Source organism: Apis laboriosa, unplaced genomic scaffold, assembly GCF_014066325.1.
Source record: "Apis laboriosa isolate Shangri-la unplaced genomic scaffold, ASM1406632v1 scaffold16_cov148, whole genome shotgun sequence".
Taxonomy (NCBI): domain Eukaryota; kingdom Metazoa; phylum Arthropoda; class Insecta; order Hymenoptera; family Apidae; genus Apis; species Apis laboriosa.
Genome location: NW_025222129.1, coordinates 321510 through 339726, shown reverse-complemented (window position 1 = coordinate 339726; position 18217 = coordinate 321510). Strand labels below are relative to the sequence as shown.

At 50.1% G+C, this 18217-nt stretch overlaps 1 protein-coding gene across 12 annotated transcripts in view; it reads left to right on the top strand.

Moving 5' to 3' along the window:
- LOC122711172 (tyrosine-protein phosphatase Lar) overlaps window positions 1-18217 on the top strand; it is a 148777-nt gene that overhangs the window by 107965 nt on the left and 22595 nt on the right. For 7 of the 12 annotated variants that reach the window (XM_043929678.1, XM_043929676.1, XM_043929680.1 and 4 more), the window contains 5 exons: window positions 9746-9928; window positions 15360-15470; window positions 16007-16282; window positions 16730-17014; window positions 18055-18078. In XM_043929678.1, the coding sequence (XP_043785613.1) occupies window positions 9746-9928; window positions 15360-15470; window positions 16007-16282; window positions 16730-17014; window positions 18055-18078 (879 nt within the window). The remainder of the gene's footprint in view (window positions 1-9745; window positions 9929-15359; window positions 15471-16006; window positions 16283-16729; window positions 17015-18054; window positions 18079-18217) is intronic. The other 5 variants (XM_043929681.1, XM_043929677.1, XM_043929675.1 and 2 more) reach the window with 3 other exon arrangements.

The following is an 18217-nucleotide window of genomic DNA, read 5'->3' as shown; positions in this document are numbered from 1 at the left end:
CCGCCAATCGCTTTAAAAGGATCTCCGTTTCACACGGTCCCGTAACGATCGTTAAAACGGAATCGACGGCGATTCGCTTTTAACCCGCCCCCGTTGCTATTCGGCTCCGACTCGGCCGCCAAAAGAGCGACAGTGAATAATTTCCCACCGACTCGTTTCGCTCGCGCGACACGCGATAACCAAACGCGCGCCATCTGCTTTGCGCGCGCGAGGCTCTCTTCCTTCGGGATGGGGGAGTGAAGAAAGAAAGAAAAAAAAGAAAAAAAAAAAATAGAAACGGGCCGGAACGCGAAAAGAGAGAGTAAAAGGAAATCGATCGCGTATCATCGGTTGCTTTGGTTTTAACGAAGAAACAAATCATCGTACGAGCTCGAATCCCCTCTCCCCTCCCTCTTATTGTCCGTGTTGTCGGCGATGAGAGGAGCGCGCGCGATGCCCTTTTCACGGTCTCTCGGCTCGCTCCACTTTTTCTACCGCCTTTTTTCCGTTCTACCTCTCGTGACTCCTCCTCCTACTGTCTCCATCGTCCTTACAGCGACACAAAAGCCTTCGAAAAATATGTCAGGTCGAACAAAACGAGGCGGACTACGGTGCGGCGTAGAGCATGGAGAACGAGCGGCCGTAAAGGGGGCCGGAGAGGAGGTCGCAGGACGATGAAAAGAAAGATGGAAACCACCACCGGACATTTTCTACGAACCGTGAGGGCGGACATCCGGGTGTAGGAAGTACAAATAAACATCCTTTCCCCTTCGTACCTTCGAGACTATATCGAACCAGAGCAGTTTCGGCGTTACTCGTTTTCTTTCCACCCTTCACGACCCCACAACCTGCAGGCTTATGTTCTTCCCTTTCTTCTCGTAAATCCCCCCTCTCTCTCTCTCTCTCTCTCCCTTCTTTGCTCTCCGATTCGGTTCTTCGCCTTCGCCTTCGTCTCTTTGAATCGTCGAATCGACGACCCGACACTCGCTCGTTAAGGATACGCGTTCTCGGGAAATTCTATCGTATCGAAAAACGAAATTACACGGAACGCGGTTCTCCTTTGCGACCACGATCACCACGGAGATCCGATCCTTGGTGAATTTCAACCCCGGTCTTTCCTCGGGCGAGTTATTTCCCTTTTCTTTTTTTTTTCTCTCTCTCCTATATATATAGGATATATACATATATACATATATATATATATATATACACACATAGATATATATGTTTTCCCTTCTTTTTTTTCTTCCCTTTTACACGAAAACTCGTCGCGTCGCGTTGGAAAACAAAATCGATATAACGTGTAAAAACAAGGCAAAAATGTCAGGTGACGCAAACAAGGCTGCCCTCGTCCCCCCCTGCAAAATGGCCTGCTCGATACACCCCGTGCCGTGCTTTAATTCGTGGAGAGTTTTCTCTAAGCTTTACAGCCGCGAGAAAGAAGCAGCGACAGCACGATTTTCATGAATAATAAAAAGGACCGAGTGCTCGAGAGCTGGCCGCCTTCTCCTCCCCGCCGATCTCTATCCATCCTTTCTCCGGGAGGGAACAATGTTTTTTCATTCTTCTCTCAAAATATGCTAGCTTCAGCCCGTGTTGCGTCCCCCATCCTCCTCCCCGACACCAGGATTCGCCTCCGGGTGAACCGCCGAGACATCGATGCCGTTTCCACCATTTACCTTTACCTTTACCTTTACCCTTACCTTTACCGTCGCGAAATCAATCGCTAGCTAATTCCTCTCCCTTTCCTCGAAATCGCTAGGAGAGCCCGCTAATCTCGCTTCGTTAACAGTTTTTCCATTCCGATTCTGTCCGATTCCGGGATCGATCGAGGGCTCGTTAAATCGCTTTTCGCCCGTTGACTTTCGCCCAACCAAAGTTATAGCCGCTATAACCGGCTATATCGCTTCGTGACGTTGAAAAAGTCCGAAACGACGAGGCAACCAACGATCGAGCTTATTACGAGCCTCCGTCTTAACGAGCTCCGATTGACCGTCCACGCGAAAGAAATCCCCCTCCTCCTCTGCCCCTTCCCGATTTTTCCTTTCCCTCCCGGTTTTTCAAGTTTCCCCCCCCCCCTCCCCTGCAATTTCGGAAACACGGTTGCGGCGGAAATTCGATTCCCGAGATTAACGAAGTCGGGTTTAATCGACCGCCTCCATAGAGCTAGCTCCTCCCACCACCACCACCACCACCCATGTTTTCCCGCACAACGCGGTAAACCTTGGCTCGCGAATATTCCAAGGTATTCAACGCGTCCATTTTCCCTACCACGCGCCGCGCCACTCTCTCCTCCCCGCCTTCTCCACGGACTTATCTTTTTTCTCTCCTCGGCTGCCTTTTTCCCGCCGCTTTTCCCCGGCTCGTGCCGCTCGCGCCCCCTCTCCCCCCATTCACTGACGCGTCTCAGACATTAGCTGCCATTCTCCGCCGCATCCCCTTTTCCTTCCTACCTTCCCGCCAACCCGATGCCCTGAGCAAGCTTTTGTTGGAGCTTTTGATGGAGAGATTCCGAGCTTTGCCACGCTTGTCTGAAGCTTCCTTCTCCCTGTGCTTTTTCTCTCTTCATCTTTCACCACGAGGCGACGTTCCTCTCCTCCCTCATCGAAGGCTCTAGCTCACGGCTACTCGAGCAACTTTTCCCCTATTAAAAGGTAAGAAATCGCCGACCTTTATCGTTATCCATCGTATTATTACGGGGAATAACGAAACGAAACGGTAAGATAAAGATATCTTCCTTTCTTTCTTTTTTTTTTTTTTTTTTTTTTTTTTCCCTCCATTCGATTCGAGCGTTGTCCTTCCCTCCCGAATCGATCGAGCGGAGAGAACGCGCGAGAGAGAGAGAGAGAGAGAGAGAGAGAGAGAGAAGGAAGGAAGAAAGAAAAGGGAAATGAGTAGAGGAAAAAGTCACCGCGAGAAAGTCTCGCGCGGAAGTGGAGCGAAATCTCTTCTACGGTGCGGTATCCGGGAGCAATTTCAACCCATCCACGCTCTCTCGTATTCACGCGGCTAAATTTTTGTTTCCGTTAGGTAAATGAAACGCTAAAAACGGTCGAATGTCCGGGGTCGTTGGGGAAAAAAGAGGGGGGAGGGGGAGGGGGAGGAGGAAGGAAGATAAAACCATTTCTGGAAGCTGGGAGCTTCTTATGAATTACTTAAGAATACGAGCTCCACCGTTGAATCGACGTATTTACTGCTGCCGTCGAGGCGCTGCCTCCATTTCTGAAAGCATTTTCCCCCGAGGAAAACCGGTTCCCCGACCTTTCTTCTTTCTTCCGACGCGTTAACGCGTTGCCGATCTCTTTCTTCCCCTCCGAGAAACTCATCCCCTTCCTAATCACCTTGTTAATATAAAACATTATCGATACTCTCTTTCGACTCGATCTCGAGAAAAGAGTTTTTGATTCGCTTCGAGAGCGATACTTTCGAGGAAATGAGGAGGGAGGGGGAAGAGAAAAGGAAGGGAAGAGAAAGAACGATCGACGCAATCGCGAGAGAAAAATCGGGGAGGGGGGAGGAAGAGTCGATTCGCGATGTTGACTATACGCGGCCGAAGTTGGTAATGGTACCTCCCCCTCCTCCCTGGCCCCCATCTATTCGAGGTTAATTCAGCGAGAAATACCGGATGTCCATTAGCCGACGAGTCCGTTTCACCTACGATCGCCAAAATCAAACTCTGTCGGTTATCTACGCACTCGCTCGCTCCCGGCTGCTTCGCTATTTCGACGAGCCACAATTTTCCCTCGTAAATCTCGATACGACTAACTCGTTTGACATTTTCTCTAATGCATCCTATTAATTAGCTAATGGACCGAGCTACGATATATTCGTAACTACCGAGTTTATTTTCCATATTTATTATTCTCGCCAACGCGAGAAACAAACACGCGTTCGCGCAAATTTCGATCCAATTTCCCCTCCCGATCGAACGTGAAAAAGTTTTGGATGGACTAGGATGTTTCGCGAAAATAGGAGGGGGAGTAGTTGGTGGAGAAAGAGAAAGAGAAAAAGTTGGATTCGGGAGGATCGTTACACGTAATCGGCCAGATTTCCTATTCACCGGGCGAAAATTGAACGCTAGGTTTACGAATCGGAGCGTTTGCAGCTCCGAGGAGGACGCCTTTGCCGCAACCACCATCGGCGCTCTTACCGCTCCCGTTGTTGTTTTAGCTCCGCTTGTTTCTCCATCAAATTATTGCCAGCAAATGCGAGATCGTCCTCTTGCACAGGTTTGCCGGCGTTTCGATATCGCCTCGAGCCACGAAATGAAAATTTACGTTCCACCCTGTTCGTAGCAAACAATCGAGAAATCGATCGAAGAAAAACAACCTGCGAAAACATCGTACCACCGTGAAATTCGCCTAATTGCCAGTCACCGAGACGGAAACGCCGATACCGTTTTTTCTCTCTCTCTCTCTCTCTCTCTCTTTTTCCTTCCCCGCGCCTCTATATAATGAAACTCTATATTCCTCCTCTCCCATTCGATTACCTCGAATATCAACGTACGAGGTTTTGCACTTTAATCACCGATGTTCCCTTCTCTGCCCCCATCTCTATTTACCTCTCGCCATCGATAACGCGAATTTCCCGTCACTTTCCCCCTTTCGCTCGGGAAATTCCTCCTCCCTTTCCGCCGAATTCATTCCGCCTCAACCAGCCATACCCCCGATACCGGATACGCTTTTTCTCTATTCGATAATCACTCTTCGCGATTTCGTCGCATTTCGTTCCCGCGCGCGTAAAAATGAAAGAGAAAAAAAAAAAAAAAAAAAAGGAGGAAAAGTGGAAAACGAAATGGAAGCGGCACGAAAATGGGGTTGGCGAGGAAACGTCGAAACGCAAACACGAAGACTCCTCCTCGTTCGTTTGCAAATCGTTATACCCATTTTCCTCCAGATTTCCCCGCGATCTCCCCCTAAGAAGAAACAGCGTTCGTCGAATTGTTGGCGCGGGAAGAAACGAGGTGGAGGAAGGAACGAAACGGCAACTGGATCGCGGCGCGTTTTATTTTCGTAGCGCGAAAGTGTGCCGATCGTGACACGCGCGATATAACTCGAGTATCCTCGTCCTACTCCGATTCGAATTGGACGAGGGAGGGAGGGGTGTGGTGCGTGGCAGCGACCTTCTCCAAGCATCGGCGAAATAATTGATCGATGGAAATAACCGCGCGTCCCTGAAAAGCGGCCGCGATTGAAATGGAAAAACATCGGTAAACTTTGAGTTTCCGATCAGCCGGCTGTTCGTTCTTCCCTCTCTCCCCCCCCCCAACCCCCTCCCTCTCTCGATATCAATTCTCCACCGATAAATTTCCCCGTGCACTTTATATTCACGATATTGTAATCGGATGAATAAATTCAACCTCTGCCATAAATCGTTCCATCAAACATGCATAAAGGTACGGTTTCGATTAATTGATAAGAACGAGGTAAGAGCGCTCTATCGAGCCCTCGATCGCGAAATGAAAAGCTCCGACAGACAGACTCGTGCCCTTTCTCTCCCTCTTCCTCCATTTTTCTTTCGTGGATGGTTAATGACCATCCCGTCCCCACCTCACCGACGAATCCGCGATTCCGTTTCTTTTCGCGCAACGACGAGCTACGAGAATTAATCGCCAGAGATGAAAAGACGATTTAGGATGGGCTCTCCTCCTCGACGAGACGAGATCTTCGGAGTCTAATCCCGTGGAGTTCGGTACTCGACGAAACGAAACCACTCGATGCGAGACCTCGTTAAGACTTAGGTGGCACGAATTTCATTTGTCGAGGGGTGGTGGGCGGCAGATATCGCGGCAATCTGCCACTACCGGTGGGTACATCGCAACGTTGTCCCAACTTTTATCCTCTCGCGTTAACCCCGTTTCTCGACACTTTGGCGATTCGTCTTCTCTCCGTCCTTCTCCGTCCGCGGCGAGATTCGCGGAAAAAGAGATTCCGTCAGCCACCGTGTACTCGTTAATTAAAACTCTGCCGAAGTTGGAACATCGCTTTAACGAGAGATCGAACCTGCAACAAAAATTGAACTCCCTCCTCGCCTCGCCTCATCTCGCCTTACTACCGTACGTAAACTTGGATCGAAAAGAAGAAACGGGGAGAGGAGGGAAGAAGCAAATTTCTTTCTTTTCGCGATGTAACATTAATTTCTCTCGATTCCTTTCAACGGTGAAATTTAAGAAAAACCATATCCTCCGCCAGACGGTTCGTTGCAAAGGAAAACGCGTTTTTTTTACGCGCGATTAGTACACACGAGTCCCTCCCTTCTCCTTCTCTTCCTCTCCTCGCCCGAATTTAATTTTCCAATTTCGCCGACCGCTCGGTTCCGTTATCCGCCGATTTACGCGCCTCCTCCCTTCCCCGAAGAAGAAGGGGAGCACTTTTTCCGCGAACCCAGCCAATTTCCCGCAGATCGATTTCTCTCGAAATGACGTAACCCACTGTCCTGTACGTACGTACGGCTATTACGGAGTATAATAGATATATTCGAAACGGAAGAAGCACGAAGCTGCGCGTCGTTTCCGCATACCGATTGAATTATGAAAAACGATTTTGGCAGGGAGAGGAGGAAGGGGGAATTTTGACCAGTGTAGTTTATCGCCTCCTTCCTTATCCCCTTCTTTCCCCCGATCCGACGAATTAATTCCCGTTTCCTGCCTCGTCAGCCGATCGCAAATTTTCCGCGCGATCGTCGCTTCGAAAGGGGGTTTTCGAAGGGCGTTCCCCTCGAGGAAAAAGAAGAAGAAGAAGAAGAAGAAGAAGAAAAAATGCCGGTTTAATTTCTTCCGCTTGTACGCTATTACCGCGTCCAAAGTAGAGAAAGGAAAGAAAAGAGAAGAACGTGGGGTAATTACGCTCGATGCGAAAGGAATATCCGCTTTCGAATTGCCGGATCCCCCTCCCTCCGTCCGTCCATATCCGTTGGATGCGAAGCGAATCCGTCCCCGAGACTTTGAAATTTTCGAGACGTTTCCTTCCTTCGTTTACTTCGACGACGACGTTTTCCTCGATGTAGATATTCCCGGACCAAAGTTTTCGAGTGTTTCGGAACAGTGGAGTGGTCCGGGTCGGTCGTTCGCGTCTCCGCAGGGAATGAAAGTTGAAATCCGGTCGACGCTCGGAGGGATGAAAAAGCAAAGAAGGGAGGACGAGGGGGAAGGAAATTGGCCGAATGACCGAGGGAGAGCCGAATCTTTTTCGTTGCTCCTTTTTCGGCCGACGGAGGCGGAGGACGCCCTGGACGCGAGGGAGGGCTTTGTTCGACTTTGGAAATTCGGAACGACGATTTATCGAGAGTGCGAAAAATACTTTGATCGCGGCAAGTGACGGGCCGGATTGTCGCGATCAAGGTATAAGCTCTCGCGGGGATAAGCTCCCTCTCCTCTGATCGTCTCTTGTCCTCTTCTTCCCTTACCCATCGTCCGGTGTTCGAAATGCGAGATAACGGAAAAGGTAGAGAAAGGTCGACGAAATTTTTACTTTCGCTCGCGTAGTCGGCGGCGTTTTATTTATTTATTCATTTTTTCTTTTCTCGCTCGATCGGAACGGGGTTATTTCAAATCGCAGCTCCACAGTGGTCGCATCGCTCGTTATTATTTCCGAGTATAGGGGGTGGGGATTTGCGGAGAGACGAGAACGAAAGGCTCGCTTCGGATACGTGATCCGTTCCACCCGACACCTCGAATCCCGATATCTCCAATCCCGATTCGCCTCGATCCGAGGTTAGGCGTTTCGGTGATTCGTGAAATCGAAATCTCGAAACGTTTCCCGTTTATAGATCGAGCATCAACCTGTTGCTTATTACGAACGCCCATAGGTTATCGATAAGACGGCGATTTATTCGGTAATCGGCGAGAAGGGAATGGGGGAGGAAAGGTGCTTTGTTCCTGCTCCGTATCCGTCCAGGAAAATCCGTCCAGGCTTCTCCTTATCTGAGAAGCGAGAGCGTGAACGGATCGAGGTCTTCTCCACCGTTTCCTCTTCCCCCCCGCGATTTACATATCCAACGATTTCGAAGGGAAAAGAGCGGACGACGAGTTTCTCTGGATTTTTATCGGAAGCTCGGCGGAGCTCGATTCTTTTTGCAGTTGGGGAGGCGATCGAGGAATCGGCGAGCGAGACAATAGAGCGAGAAAAGGGGTTTTCTCTTCCGGGTGGTTGTCGCGCGGTCGGGCAACGAGCAACGACGGCAGTTTGCCGGGAGAAGGTTTGGCGGCGACGAGGCGGAAGAAGAGAGGGATCGTTTGTCGCGAGCAGAGACGCGAGGAAGGAAGGGACACGGAGGGGGAGGGCTCGGTAGGGCGATTTCCATTGTCGGCCGTGAACACCGCTCACGGTCGCCGATATAATTGGCGCCGCCCTCGGATAACTCGAACGATAACGAGGACAAAAGAAACCGCGCCGGTGAAGAAAACAATGGTGGAAGATCCGTTCAAAGTACCGAAGAACCACCGAGCTCTTGGATCTGACAGAATTCAACCTCCGACTTTCCCACTTTTCCGCGGCTTATCCGCTTATCCGCGTCCCTCACTCGACCGCGTCAACCTCCCCCTCCCTTGGATTCTCGCGCCTTAATTGTACTCGTTGAGGGACCTTTCGCAACATAAGTCGTCCATCTTTTTTTCAACTGTTTCTATTCTTCTCAACGAACCTTCAACCGCCATTCTTTCTCTCCCCGATTCCAAATATTCGACGGATTTCTTCGATTTCTAACCGGTTTACAAAGTTTCGAGCGAATTCGAGTTCCGAGATTCGCCCCTTTCAACGGATCGGATCGTTGAAAAAGAACGATTTATCGAGTATTTCGGTGTAACCAGTCGTCGATAATTGCAATTTCATCGCAATCCTATTGGCAATCCAACGGCCATACGCGTTTCGTAATTCTCCATCGCGAGAACGTCGAGTTCTTCCTCCCTCTCTCCTCGATATACATCTTCTCGAAAGTAAAACGGGATCCCTGTAATTACCGACGACTTGGAAGATCGTTCTGGAAGACGTAACGACGAGAATGTTGGAGCCTCGCGCGAAAAATAGGACGCATTTTTAATTAATACCACGGGGGGGGGCGTAATTATCGGCGGATTTCTAATTGGAAAAGGGGAGGGGAAGAAAAATCGCGAAAGAAGCTCTCTCCTCGAGAATCAAGGCTGCGGCGAGTGGGTTGGAGCGCAACATCCTCTCCGACTCGGCTACGATTAACGCGGTATCGGTCGCAATTACCGAGAAGAAGAATCCTCGTCTCGAGGACATCCACGTTCCAATTCTTTATTCGCCGATTTGGTGGCGAGAGAAGGGAAAAGTTCGACTTTGGTCCACGTTTAACGGTTGGACGCGTTTCGAACGCGCCCGATTTCCTCCGGCGAGGAGAAATCTGCTAATAAATCGATCGACGCTCGGCTCGACGGGTTCGTATATAGAAATTTCGAAGCGAGTCAGTCACTTCCTTCTCTCCGTTGGTAAACCGTTTTACCAACTTTTTCCGCTATATCGAATTCTGATTCTATTCTCGAACACTCGAAGAAACACTCGGGCCAACACCCTGACCCCCGATACCGCATCTTCTCTCCAACACGACCACTCTCCCCTCCCTTCTATCGGCGGATAGAAATGGGAACGGGGAATAGGATATCCCCTCGCAGTATTCCGATACTCCTTTTCCTAACTTTCGATCCCGCGGGATACGCCTCGTATACCCATGGATCGGGAGAGGGTTCCTCTTTTCAACCGATCCACCGCCTTTACGATCGACCAACCTGTCGTTCCGTTGATTGTTTCAGCCGAGAAATTGCCGAACGGTTTCCCGTTAATATCTCAAGCGCCAACGACCAAGGTGGTCGAGATGGGCCATAACGCGGTGCTCCTGTGCACGGCCGTCGGTTCACCGCCTCCGATCATATCTTGGGTGAGAGATATGCTGCCCATCGACACCACCAATCCACGCTACACCGTTTTGGACACGGGTGAGTAGAAACCAGCATTCTCTTTTGTATCCGATCGATTCTCTCGTCGATCAGCCGTTGAGGAAAAGAGAGAAGAAAAAAGAGAGAAAGGCGGCGATCCACTACGAGACTCGGCGGTGCGTGTCATATCTGGTCGGGCGGCGGAGTGCGTAAGTCAGTGTCAACCGGGCGGTAGCGTTGATCGAGTGGTCACGCGATACGGGAACATCCAGGGCATCCATCTCGTTTTCCCGTGAGCGCGCACCTGCTCCGCGACTCTCGTCCCCGACCATTGCCACGCGTATCCACTCTCGATAGAGCCTCGAGTCGAGAGGCGAACGTGTCCGAAAGCGGAATAAAATATCCTTGCCGCAACTCTTATCCGATCCGATCGAGATACGAGAGAAAGGAGGATGAGATCGGATGGGAGGAAGGAGAGAAAAAAGAGAAGGAGAAAAGGATTCGCGAGTAATAATTGGCGATAACGAAGGGGGCGGGTGACGAGCAACTTTGGAACTCGTTTCCCTAACGCACGACGTATTATTCCCCCAGATAGGTGCGCTAAGTAGACGTTATAAGCGAAGGTATACGCGTGTACGGTGTATATACACCGTACACGTTTTCGTATACGTTCACTTTGTTTTTATCGCGATGGCGGTATCATTATCGAACGGCACGTCACGTAATACCGGCGCGCACTTGCCCCACTATCTTTACGACGGCGGCCGGTGCAGTTTGCCGCGACGTGAAAAGTATACATTAGATGCGGGAAAGCTGGCTTGCTGCATACACGCCGGTATCGTGTAGGTGCACGCGTTATGCATATATCCGCGCTTCCCTCGCCCCCCTCCCCGCACGCGTTTCCATAAAATTGCCAACGACCGTTCCACCGCCCCGATCCCTTCTCGATCCCCGCTTTTTTCGAATCGACCAATCGCGAATTAACGCCAAATTTATTCGCTCTTCGAGTCCCTCCTTTCAAATTCCAAGACCCGCTTACGGGTCGTATATATATATATATGCGTATGCGTGGCACGTATAAACGGGAATATCGCGTGCATCCTCCTCCGTCTACATCTACGCGTTCGAAACGGAAATTCGATCGGATGCGGCTGTTGGACTTCCTTCGATCGATTCTTCGAGCGAAGAACCGAAGGAAAGGGAGAATCAAGAAGCTCGTCGAAGCTGTAGCCGCGTCGGTCACTCGATCGGTTTGTTCGACGTCCCTTAACGTCATTCGCGTGTCTTCCATCCCGTCAATATCGTTAGAAGCCATCGCGCCATACGCCACCATATCCCATAAGATATATGGCTTAATGTATCGCAAAAAGTACACGACGTGCTTGTACCACGTTGCGCGTGTATAACCACCGAGCGGAAGGAAAATGGATGGAGGAAGCGAGGGGAGGGAAGAATCGTGGATGGAAGAGAGAGAAGCGTATCCTTCTCCCTCCAGGAGGAGGGAAGGTAATTCGTTTAACTTTTATCGCGTTCGTGGTCGCGTTCACCATCGTCGTGGTGTATGCATATCTCGTTGATAATAATGATCGAAAACGCTGGAAAGGGAAGAGATCGAAAACGAATTAACGCTCCAAGATTTCCAACCCTTTGTGTCTTCCCTCGATTTCGCGACCTCTCCCCGATTCATCTCCCCGGGGAGATATATATATATATACACACACGTGGGATGGGAGGATAAAGTGGAAACAAGGGGGAAGGAGAAAGGGACGCGTTACATTCGGACGACGCGGTCGCGAATCTCTATTTCCGTTTATCGCTTAAACGAGACAAATTAATTAAAGTCATACACGGGCGCGAGGTGGGTAGGTAGATAGGTAGGTAGGTAGGTAGGTAGGTAGGAACGAGCGACGGCGGCGTATTAAAATAACGCTCGCTTTGGCGAACGCGCCGACCACTTTACGATAATTGAAGGGGATTAAACCGACGCACGCGGATTCTCTCCGCCATCCGAGATAAACCAATTTAATATTTCATTTCATTTAAGCTTTGTCACCGTTTACGGGGGAGGGGGCAAGGCGCGGTCGAACCGATATCGAATCGCGGGGCCGCCTCGTTCGAAGGTAAGAAGGGAAGGAGGGAGGAAGAGGGCGCGAGAAGAAGAGGTTGACGCTTCGTGGTCGACACTCGTAAAATTTCCGGCGTTAAAAGGGAGCGGCTCCAAGTTCGAAACAAGAGGAGGAGGAGCAAAGTAGCGGGGACGCCGCTTCTTAACACCCGCCTTGGGATTCCCCTCTTCCACCCTCCCTCCATCTTGCCTCCATCTATTTCCATCTTAATTCGTAACGAGCCGTGATAATCGCCGCGATCGTTTCCGCCAAACTTCTCTAATTGTCCGTAACGATAACGCGTAGATAGGTTGGCCGTGAGAGCGTAGCTGTCCGAGGCCGAGGAGGGAACTCGGTGTGAAAATTGGTGTAACGGTAATGGTTGTTTTGCTACCACGGGAGAGAGAGAGAAGATCGGCGTCGATTTATAAATTCCTTCCCCGGGCGAGGGGAGGACGCGATAACTTTTAAACACGAGGGGGAAAGGTCGGTGATGATCCGTTTCTCGACTCGTTGGTGGAAGAAAGGGAAGGGGAAGAGGAAGCGTTTTTGGAAAAATTGGTCGGATGGAGGAATATTTTTTGCCTCCTCTCGGCGAGAGAGAGAAAAGACTGGCGTTTCGCGGTCGATTAAAGGCTCGGTTCGGTGAGCGCGGCGAATAGAATGACAAAAAGGAGCGGAGGAGGAGGAGGAGGAGGAGGCGGAAACGTCAACGGGTAATTCGATTTCCTTTCTGACGCGACGCATTCGCCAGACGACGCAACTCCCTCGAATCCTCGCGAAAGACGTTTCATGCCCGCATAATCTTCTCGTCTCCCGTCATTCTCTCTCTCTCTCTCTCTTATATTTGCAAAGCGAGATTCTGACGTTAATGCGCCGCACTTCCAAACCTTCAACGAAACCCGAAATAGAGAAATGTTTGCGGAAGAGAAGGTGGTGGGGAGGGAGCAGTTGGAAACGCGACGTTTCGCGAGTTTCCCTTCCCTCCAATTGTGGCAGGGGAAGTTACGCGTGGAACAAGGATCGTTGCAAAGCTTGATAAAACCGATGATACTCGACCTGTGATAATTAATACAGCGTGTATATTTTTTCTTTTTATCGAGAAAGCTTCGTTCGCGCGTATTCGTCGTCGTTTCGAGAGGGGGAAAGAACGCGCGATGGAACCATCGCTTTTCCACTGTAAACATCTGTGTATTTTTTTTTCCTTTTCTCCTTTTTGTTTGTTTTTTCGCGTATTTTGACCGAATCGGAAGGCGCGCCGTTGGAAAAGCATCGGATACGAGCCATTACCTCGCGTCCCCTTTATCCGTTTTTCGTTCCACTTCAACCGACCTCTCTCGCGTGAATATTTTCCGATAATTATAATTGACTTTTTTTTACGCGGTCGATGCGCTACTACCACCCCACCATCCACCCCGACCGAGAGTAATTATGAAAGCAATTAAAATCGTTGGCGAATTACTCGTCCCTTCCTTAACGGAGGAAAGAGCAGGGAGCAGAGATACGAACGCGCGGCCGTGGTATATATACCCTCGAGATAAACATATTTTCCGTTCCCATTCTATCCGCGTTCGTCTTTCCAAGTCGTCGCCCGTATCGTCCGATTCCGTATTCCTTCCTCCCCGAACGCGCGGCCGCCGAGGGAGGAGGAGAGGAAGCGACCGGTCAACGGCATCGAATCCCGAATAGAACTCGCGTCCTACCTTCTCGCGTTCGTTCCATATTAAATATATAAGAAAAGATATTTCAATATCGGCGAGTAAACACGCGCAAATAGTTTCCACGTTTCTTCGCGTCGTCGCTTTCGGAGGAGCGAGGTCGACGCCGTGTTTACAACGCACAACTCCGTGTTCGCGTACGTTCTCAACCGAATACTTCGGAGGGGGGAGAAATATTCCTTCGTGTGTCGTACGTCGATTTTCTTCCGGGAAAAGTCGGGTGGAAAGGAAAATTTTTGAGCCGAAATCGAGTCGATTTCGAGGCTGTAATGATTCCTGCAACGAGAAGAGAACGAAATTGTAGGATTTTAAACGTTCGAGGGGAATAATATCAAAGAGGGATGGATAGATTTTCATCTTTATTCGATTTCGCCTTCCTTTACACGGTGAAAAATCTGTTTCGCGCGCATCCGCGTTATCGAGAGTGTGCTCCTCGAACATTATCGAGTTTTACCTACGGGTTAACGCGCCGATACCCTTCCACCTCTCGTTCGTCTCGATGGCGCGATATTTGTTTCTCTCTCCCCCCTTTCCCTTCTTTCTTAGCGTCTCGAAGCAATTCGAAAATTTAGCCGTCGAGTGTTAAGTTTTTCGCAGTCGCGCTAACAAGTCGTGCACGTGACTGGATGGGATAACGATATGACCACGCGTTCCTTCCTGGTCAACTTGCTCGTAGAAATTGTAGATGAGGCTCGATTACGTATTCCGATCGTACGCGATATCAAACTGCCTGGCTTCTCCTCGCTCGTGATGGAGTGTTTTCTGCCCTCGACCCCTTCCCCCCGTCTTCCTCTCTCTCGCTCTCTCTCTCTCTTCGCGCAGGTTATATCCCTCCGTGTATCGCGGTCTCTCTCTCTCTCTCTCTCTCTCTCTCTCTCTCTCTCTCTCTCTCTCTCTCTCTCTCTCTCTCTCTCTCCCTCGGCCATCGAAGTCGCAAGTTTGCGACGAGGAAACCTTAGGAATCCACACACGAGGGACACGTCCACCTCGTAGGGAAATATTTAAACTAGGTATCTGGCGTGCACGTTGGTTTGGCGAAAGGGAAGATCTCTGTCCGCGGCGAAAAGGGGCGAAAGATTACGCGGGGATCTCGGTCGAGAAGCTCTGTTTTGATTTCCCTTCTGTTGTTCCGCGCGCGTTCTAGAAACAGCCATTAATTATCATCGTTAATTATCATGGTCGCGTTCGATAAAACATGGACGTCGAAAGGATGGAAAACAAGCTCGGTGATCCGTCGTGTTTACTTTGCGGCGGGGTTGAAAGAAGGGCGGAGAGGCGAGGAGGGGGCGGAAGAAATTCTCGTGGGGAGAAAGGAAGGAAGGAAGGAAGGAAGGAAGGAAGGAAGGGAGAAACGAAGCGGAGAGATTGGAAACGGGGGGTTGAATTATACCGAAGGAGTGACGTCTACGGAGATAATCACACGCCTCGTAACAGCCAGTTCATCATCGTGGTATCGTGCTTAAGGGCTTGATGCATCGTGGAAATCGCGCACGAACGGAAACTCGAATATAGATCTCGCATGGAATCTTTCCTCGAACTTCTTTCGTTCCCTCCCGTATCGATTCGAGCGAAAAAAAAAGACGATCGAGAAGTCGAAAAAAACTCTCGATTACATTGCGTGCATTACATGCGTGATAATGTGTAACGTGTATGATTCTTTTCTTTCAGGGGCGTTGCAAATCACCGGATCCGACGTGAACGATCAAGGAAAGTACGAGTGCGTGGCGAACAATTCGGTGGGCACCGAGTATTCGAAATCCGCCATGCTGTACGTGAAAGGTAGGTGGCACATCTGGCCCTTCCCTCCGTCTTCGACCGCCGTCGTTTACCGCCATCGTTTACCGCCGCGTGGTAAAAAACGCGTGTAACGCGAGATTCGCGGCGTTAAACCCCCCCCCTCCCCTCCTCCAGTTCTCCCGTTTCCCATGAAAATTAATGCCACGTAGTTAAAGCGTAATTAAACTAAGCTGACGGCACAAAGGATTCGCGCGCTTGAAATCGCGTCGCAAATATTATGATGCGGCGACGCGGCATTTCTTGCGGTGGTAGAAACCCTGTGTGCGTCCCTCGAGATTCAAGTATCGCGTAATCAAATGCACGGCTCCCGACAGTTTCGAGTCGCATGCGCGTTGTTAATTGGCACGGGATAGTAGCCGCGTCCCCGACCAATCCGACCAACCTCTCCTCTCAAACTTCTTCTCCTCGTTTTCGAACGAAAACGAGAAGAGAGAAAAGAGAAAAAAGAAAGGAAAAGAAAAAAAAAAAAAGAAATTTCATTCTGTTCTGATTCTCGACTACGACGACGACGACGACAGTTCGACGCGTCGCGCCCACTTTCTCCATACCGCCGCCCGCTGTCAGCGAAGTGATGCTCGGCGCCTCTTTGAACCTGACCTGCGTCGCCGTCGGATCCCCGATGCCGTACGTGAAATGGAAGAAAGGCCCGTCCTTGGATCTCACTCCGGAGGACAACCTACCAGTTGGTAGAAACGTGCTGATGCTCACGGACATCAAGGAGACCGCCAACTATACTTGCACCGCAGCCAGCGATCTCGGCGTCATAGAGGTTACGTCGATGGTGAAAGTTCAATGTTCGTATCGCATCCTATATCGCGACGCGTCGTGTCTCCTATCCTATCGTATCGCATCGTATCGTATCGTATCGTATCGTATCGTATCGAGATGGATCGAGATGGATCGAAATCCTCGTGTAAATCCTCGGAGATCACACGCGCGCACCGACCTATCGGACTACGTAACGTAACGTAACGTAAAACGATCAATCACGCGGATCGGTGTGCGCGGCCGTGTTCGAAAGCAGAGGTTGTACGTTGTAGGTACGTGTATATATACGGCGAAGCGAACGATGCCGAGTACGCCGAGTGGAGTGGAGGACCGATCGATCCGGTTTACGCGTTACGCGAAAAGATCGGAGGGGACGATCGTGTCGTAAATTGGTGGGAGGGGAGGGAGGGGGGGGGGAAGAATCGAAGACAGGAATCGCTTTCTAATCTAAATGAAACGACGAATAATTTTAGCTCTGCCTGGGCCTGCGGAGAACGTTCAAGTGTCGGACATCACGGCAACATCCGTGAAGCTGACCTGGTCTTACAAAGATCCGGACGAGGTCCAATACTACGTGATACAGCACAAGCCGAAGCACGTGAATCAAGCGTTCGCCGAGATATCGGGCATCACCACCATGTACTACCACGTGCGGAGCCTCAGCCCTTACACCGAATACGAACTTTACGTGATAGTCGTGAACGCGATTGGGCGTGGTCCCCCGAGTGCCCCTGTGACGGTCACCACTGGAGAAACGAGTCAGTATTTCCTACTCCTCCTTGGCCCCCACCCCCCGCCACCCCTATGTCTCCGTATATTTTCTTTTTCTTCATTTTATTCATTGGCGCACGCACGCACGCGCGCGCGCGCGCGCGCAAAATTTTCCGCATATTTTCGTTCGAGCGAGTTCGAGTTTGTCGTCGAGAAATACGCCCCGGGATATCCGGCGCGCGTTTCGAATCGAACGAAAACTTTGCGACTCCCGTGACCATATCTCGTGACGATGAAATATATATATCGTGACGAGTTTACCTAGAGGAATGGAATGGACGGCCAGCTTTTTTTCCGCGCACCGGGTACCCGCGGCGAAAGATTGCTTGTTACGAGCCCGACCGATCGCGTACGAATTTTTGCACGTAGATAATGTTTTTTGCACCACCAAAGGAGGAACAAGTTTTGATACGGTTTTTGAGGGAAATTATACCTTTTTTTCCATGCTGTCCGTCGCGGACGCACGCGTTGATTCATGTAAGTGACAAGACATTTTTTTCACCTACCTCTACTACCGATCCCCCGCCCTACCCCCTATCTCTCTCTCTCTGTCTCTCTTTCTCTCTTTCTCTCTTTCTCTCTCTCTCTCTCTCTTTCTCTTTCTCTGTGTCGCACCATGTATTAGTGTTTTTGTCGGATCGTGTCCGCCGCGTCCACCGCGCTTCGACGTCCGACGTTACGCTCTGCATTTTTCTCGTCTCTGTCTTTCCCCCTACCCTCTCTGTATCTCTTCACCACCACCACCACCACCACCACCGCCACCGCCACCATCACCACCACCACCACCATCATCATCGCCCCCCTTCGAGTCTCTCCGTCTCTTTCCTGAGCGAAAGAGCGAAACCGATACGCGGGGAGACGAAAGCACGCGAAATTGCACCTTTCCTCGATAAAAGTAGCCGCACTCTCTTCGCACCTCGTGAAAATACGAACGCGAAAATACGATTCGTATTTTCACCGTGCATTATATACCATTTAATTCACGTAATGATCATCGAAAATAATCGTTCATCCTTTTTTTCAATAGCGGAATCGACAAATGGAGGTGCCAGTAAGTTCAATCATCAATACTAAGAGTGTTGTAGCAAACGTATTTTCTATTCTCATTTTTCATGTTTTTTTTTCTTCTTTTCTATTTCTCTCTCTCTCTCTCTCTCTATATATATATATATATATATATATATATATAT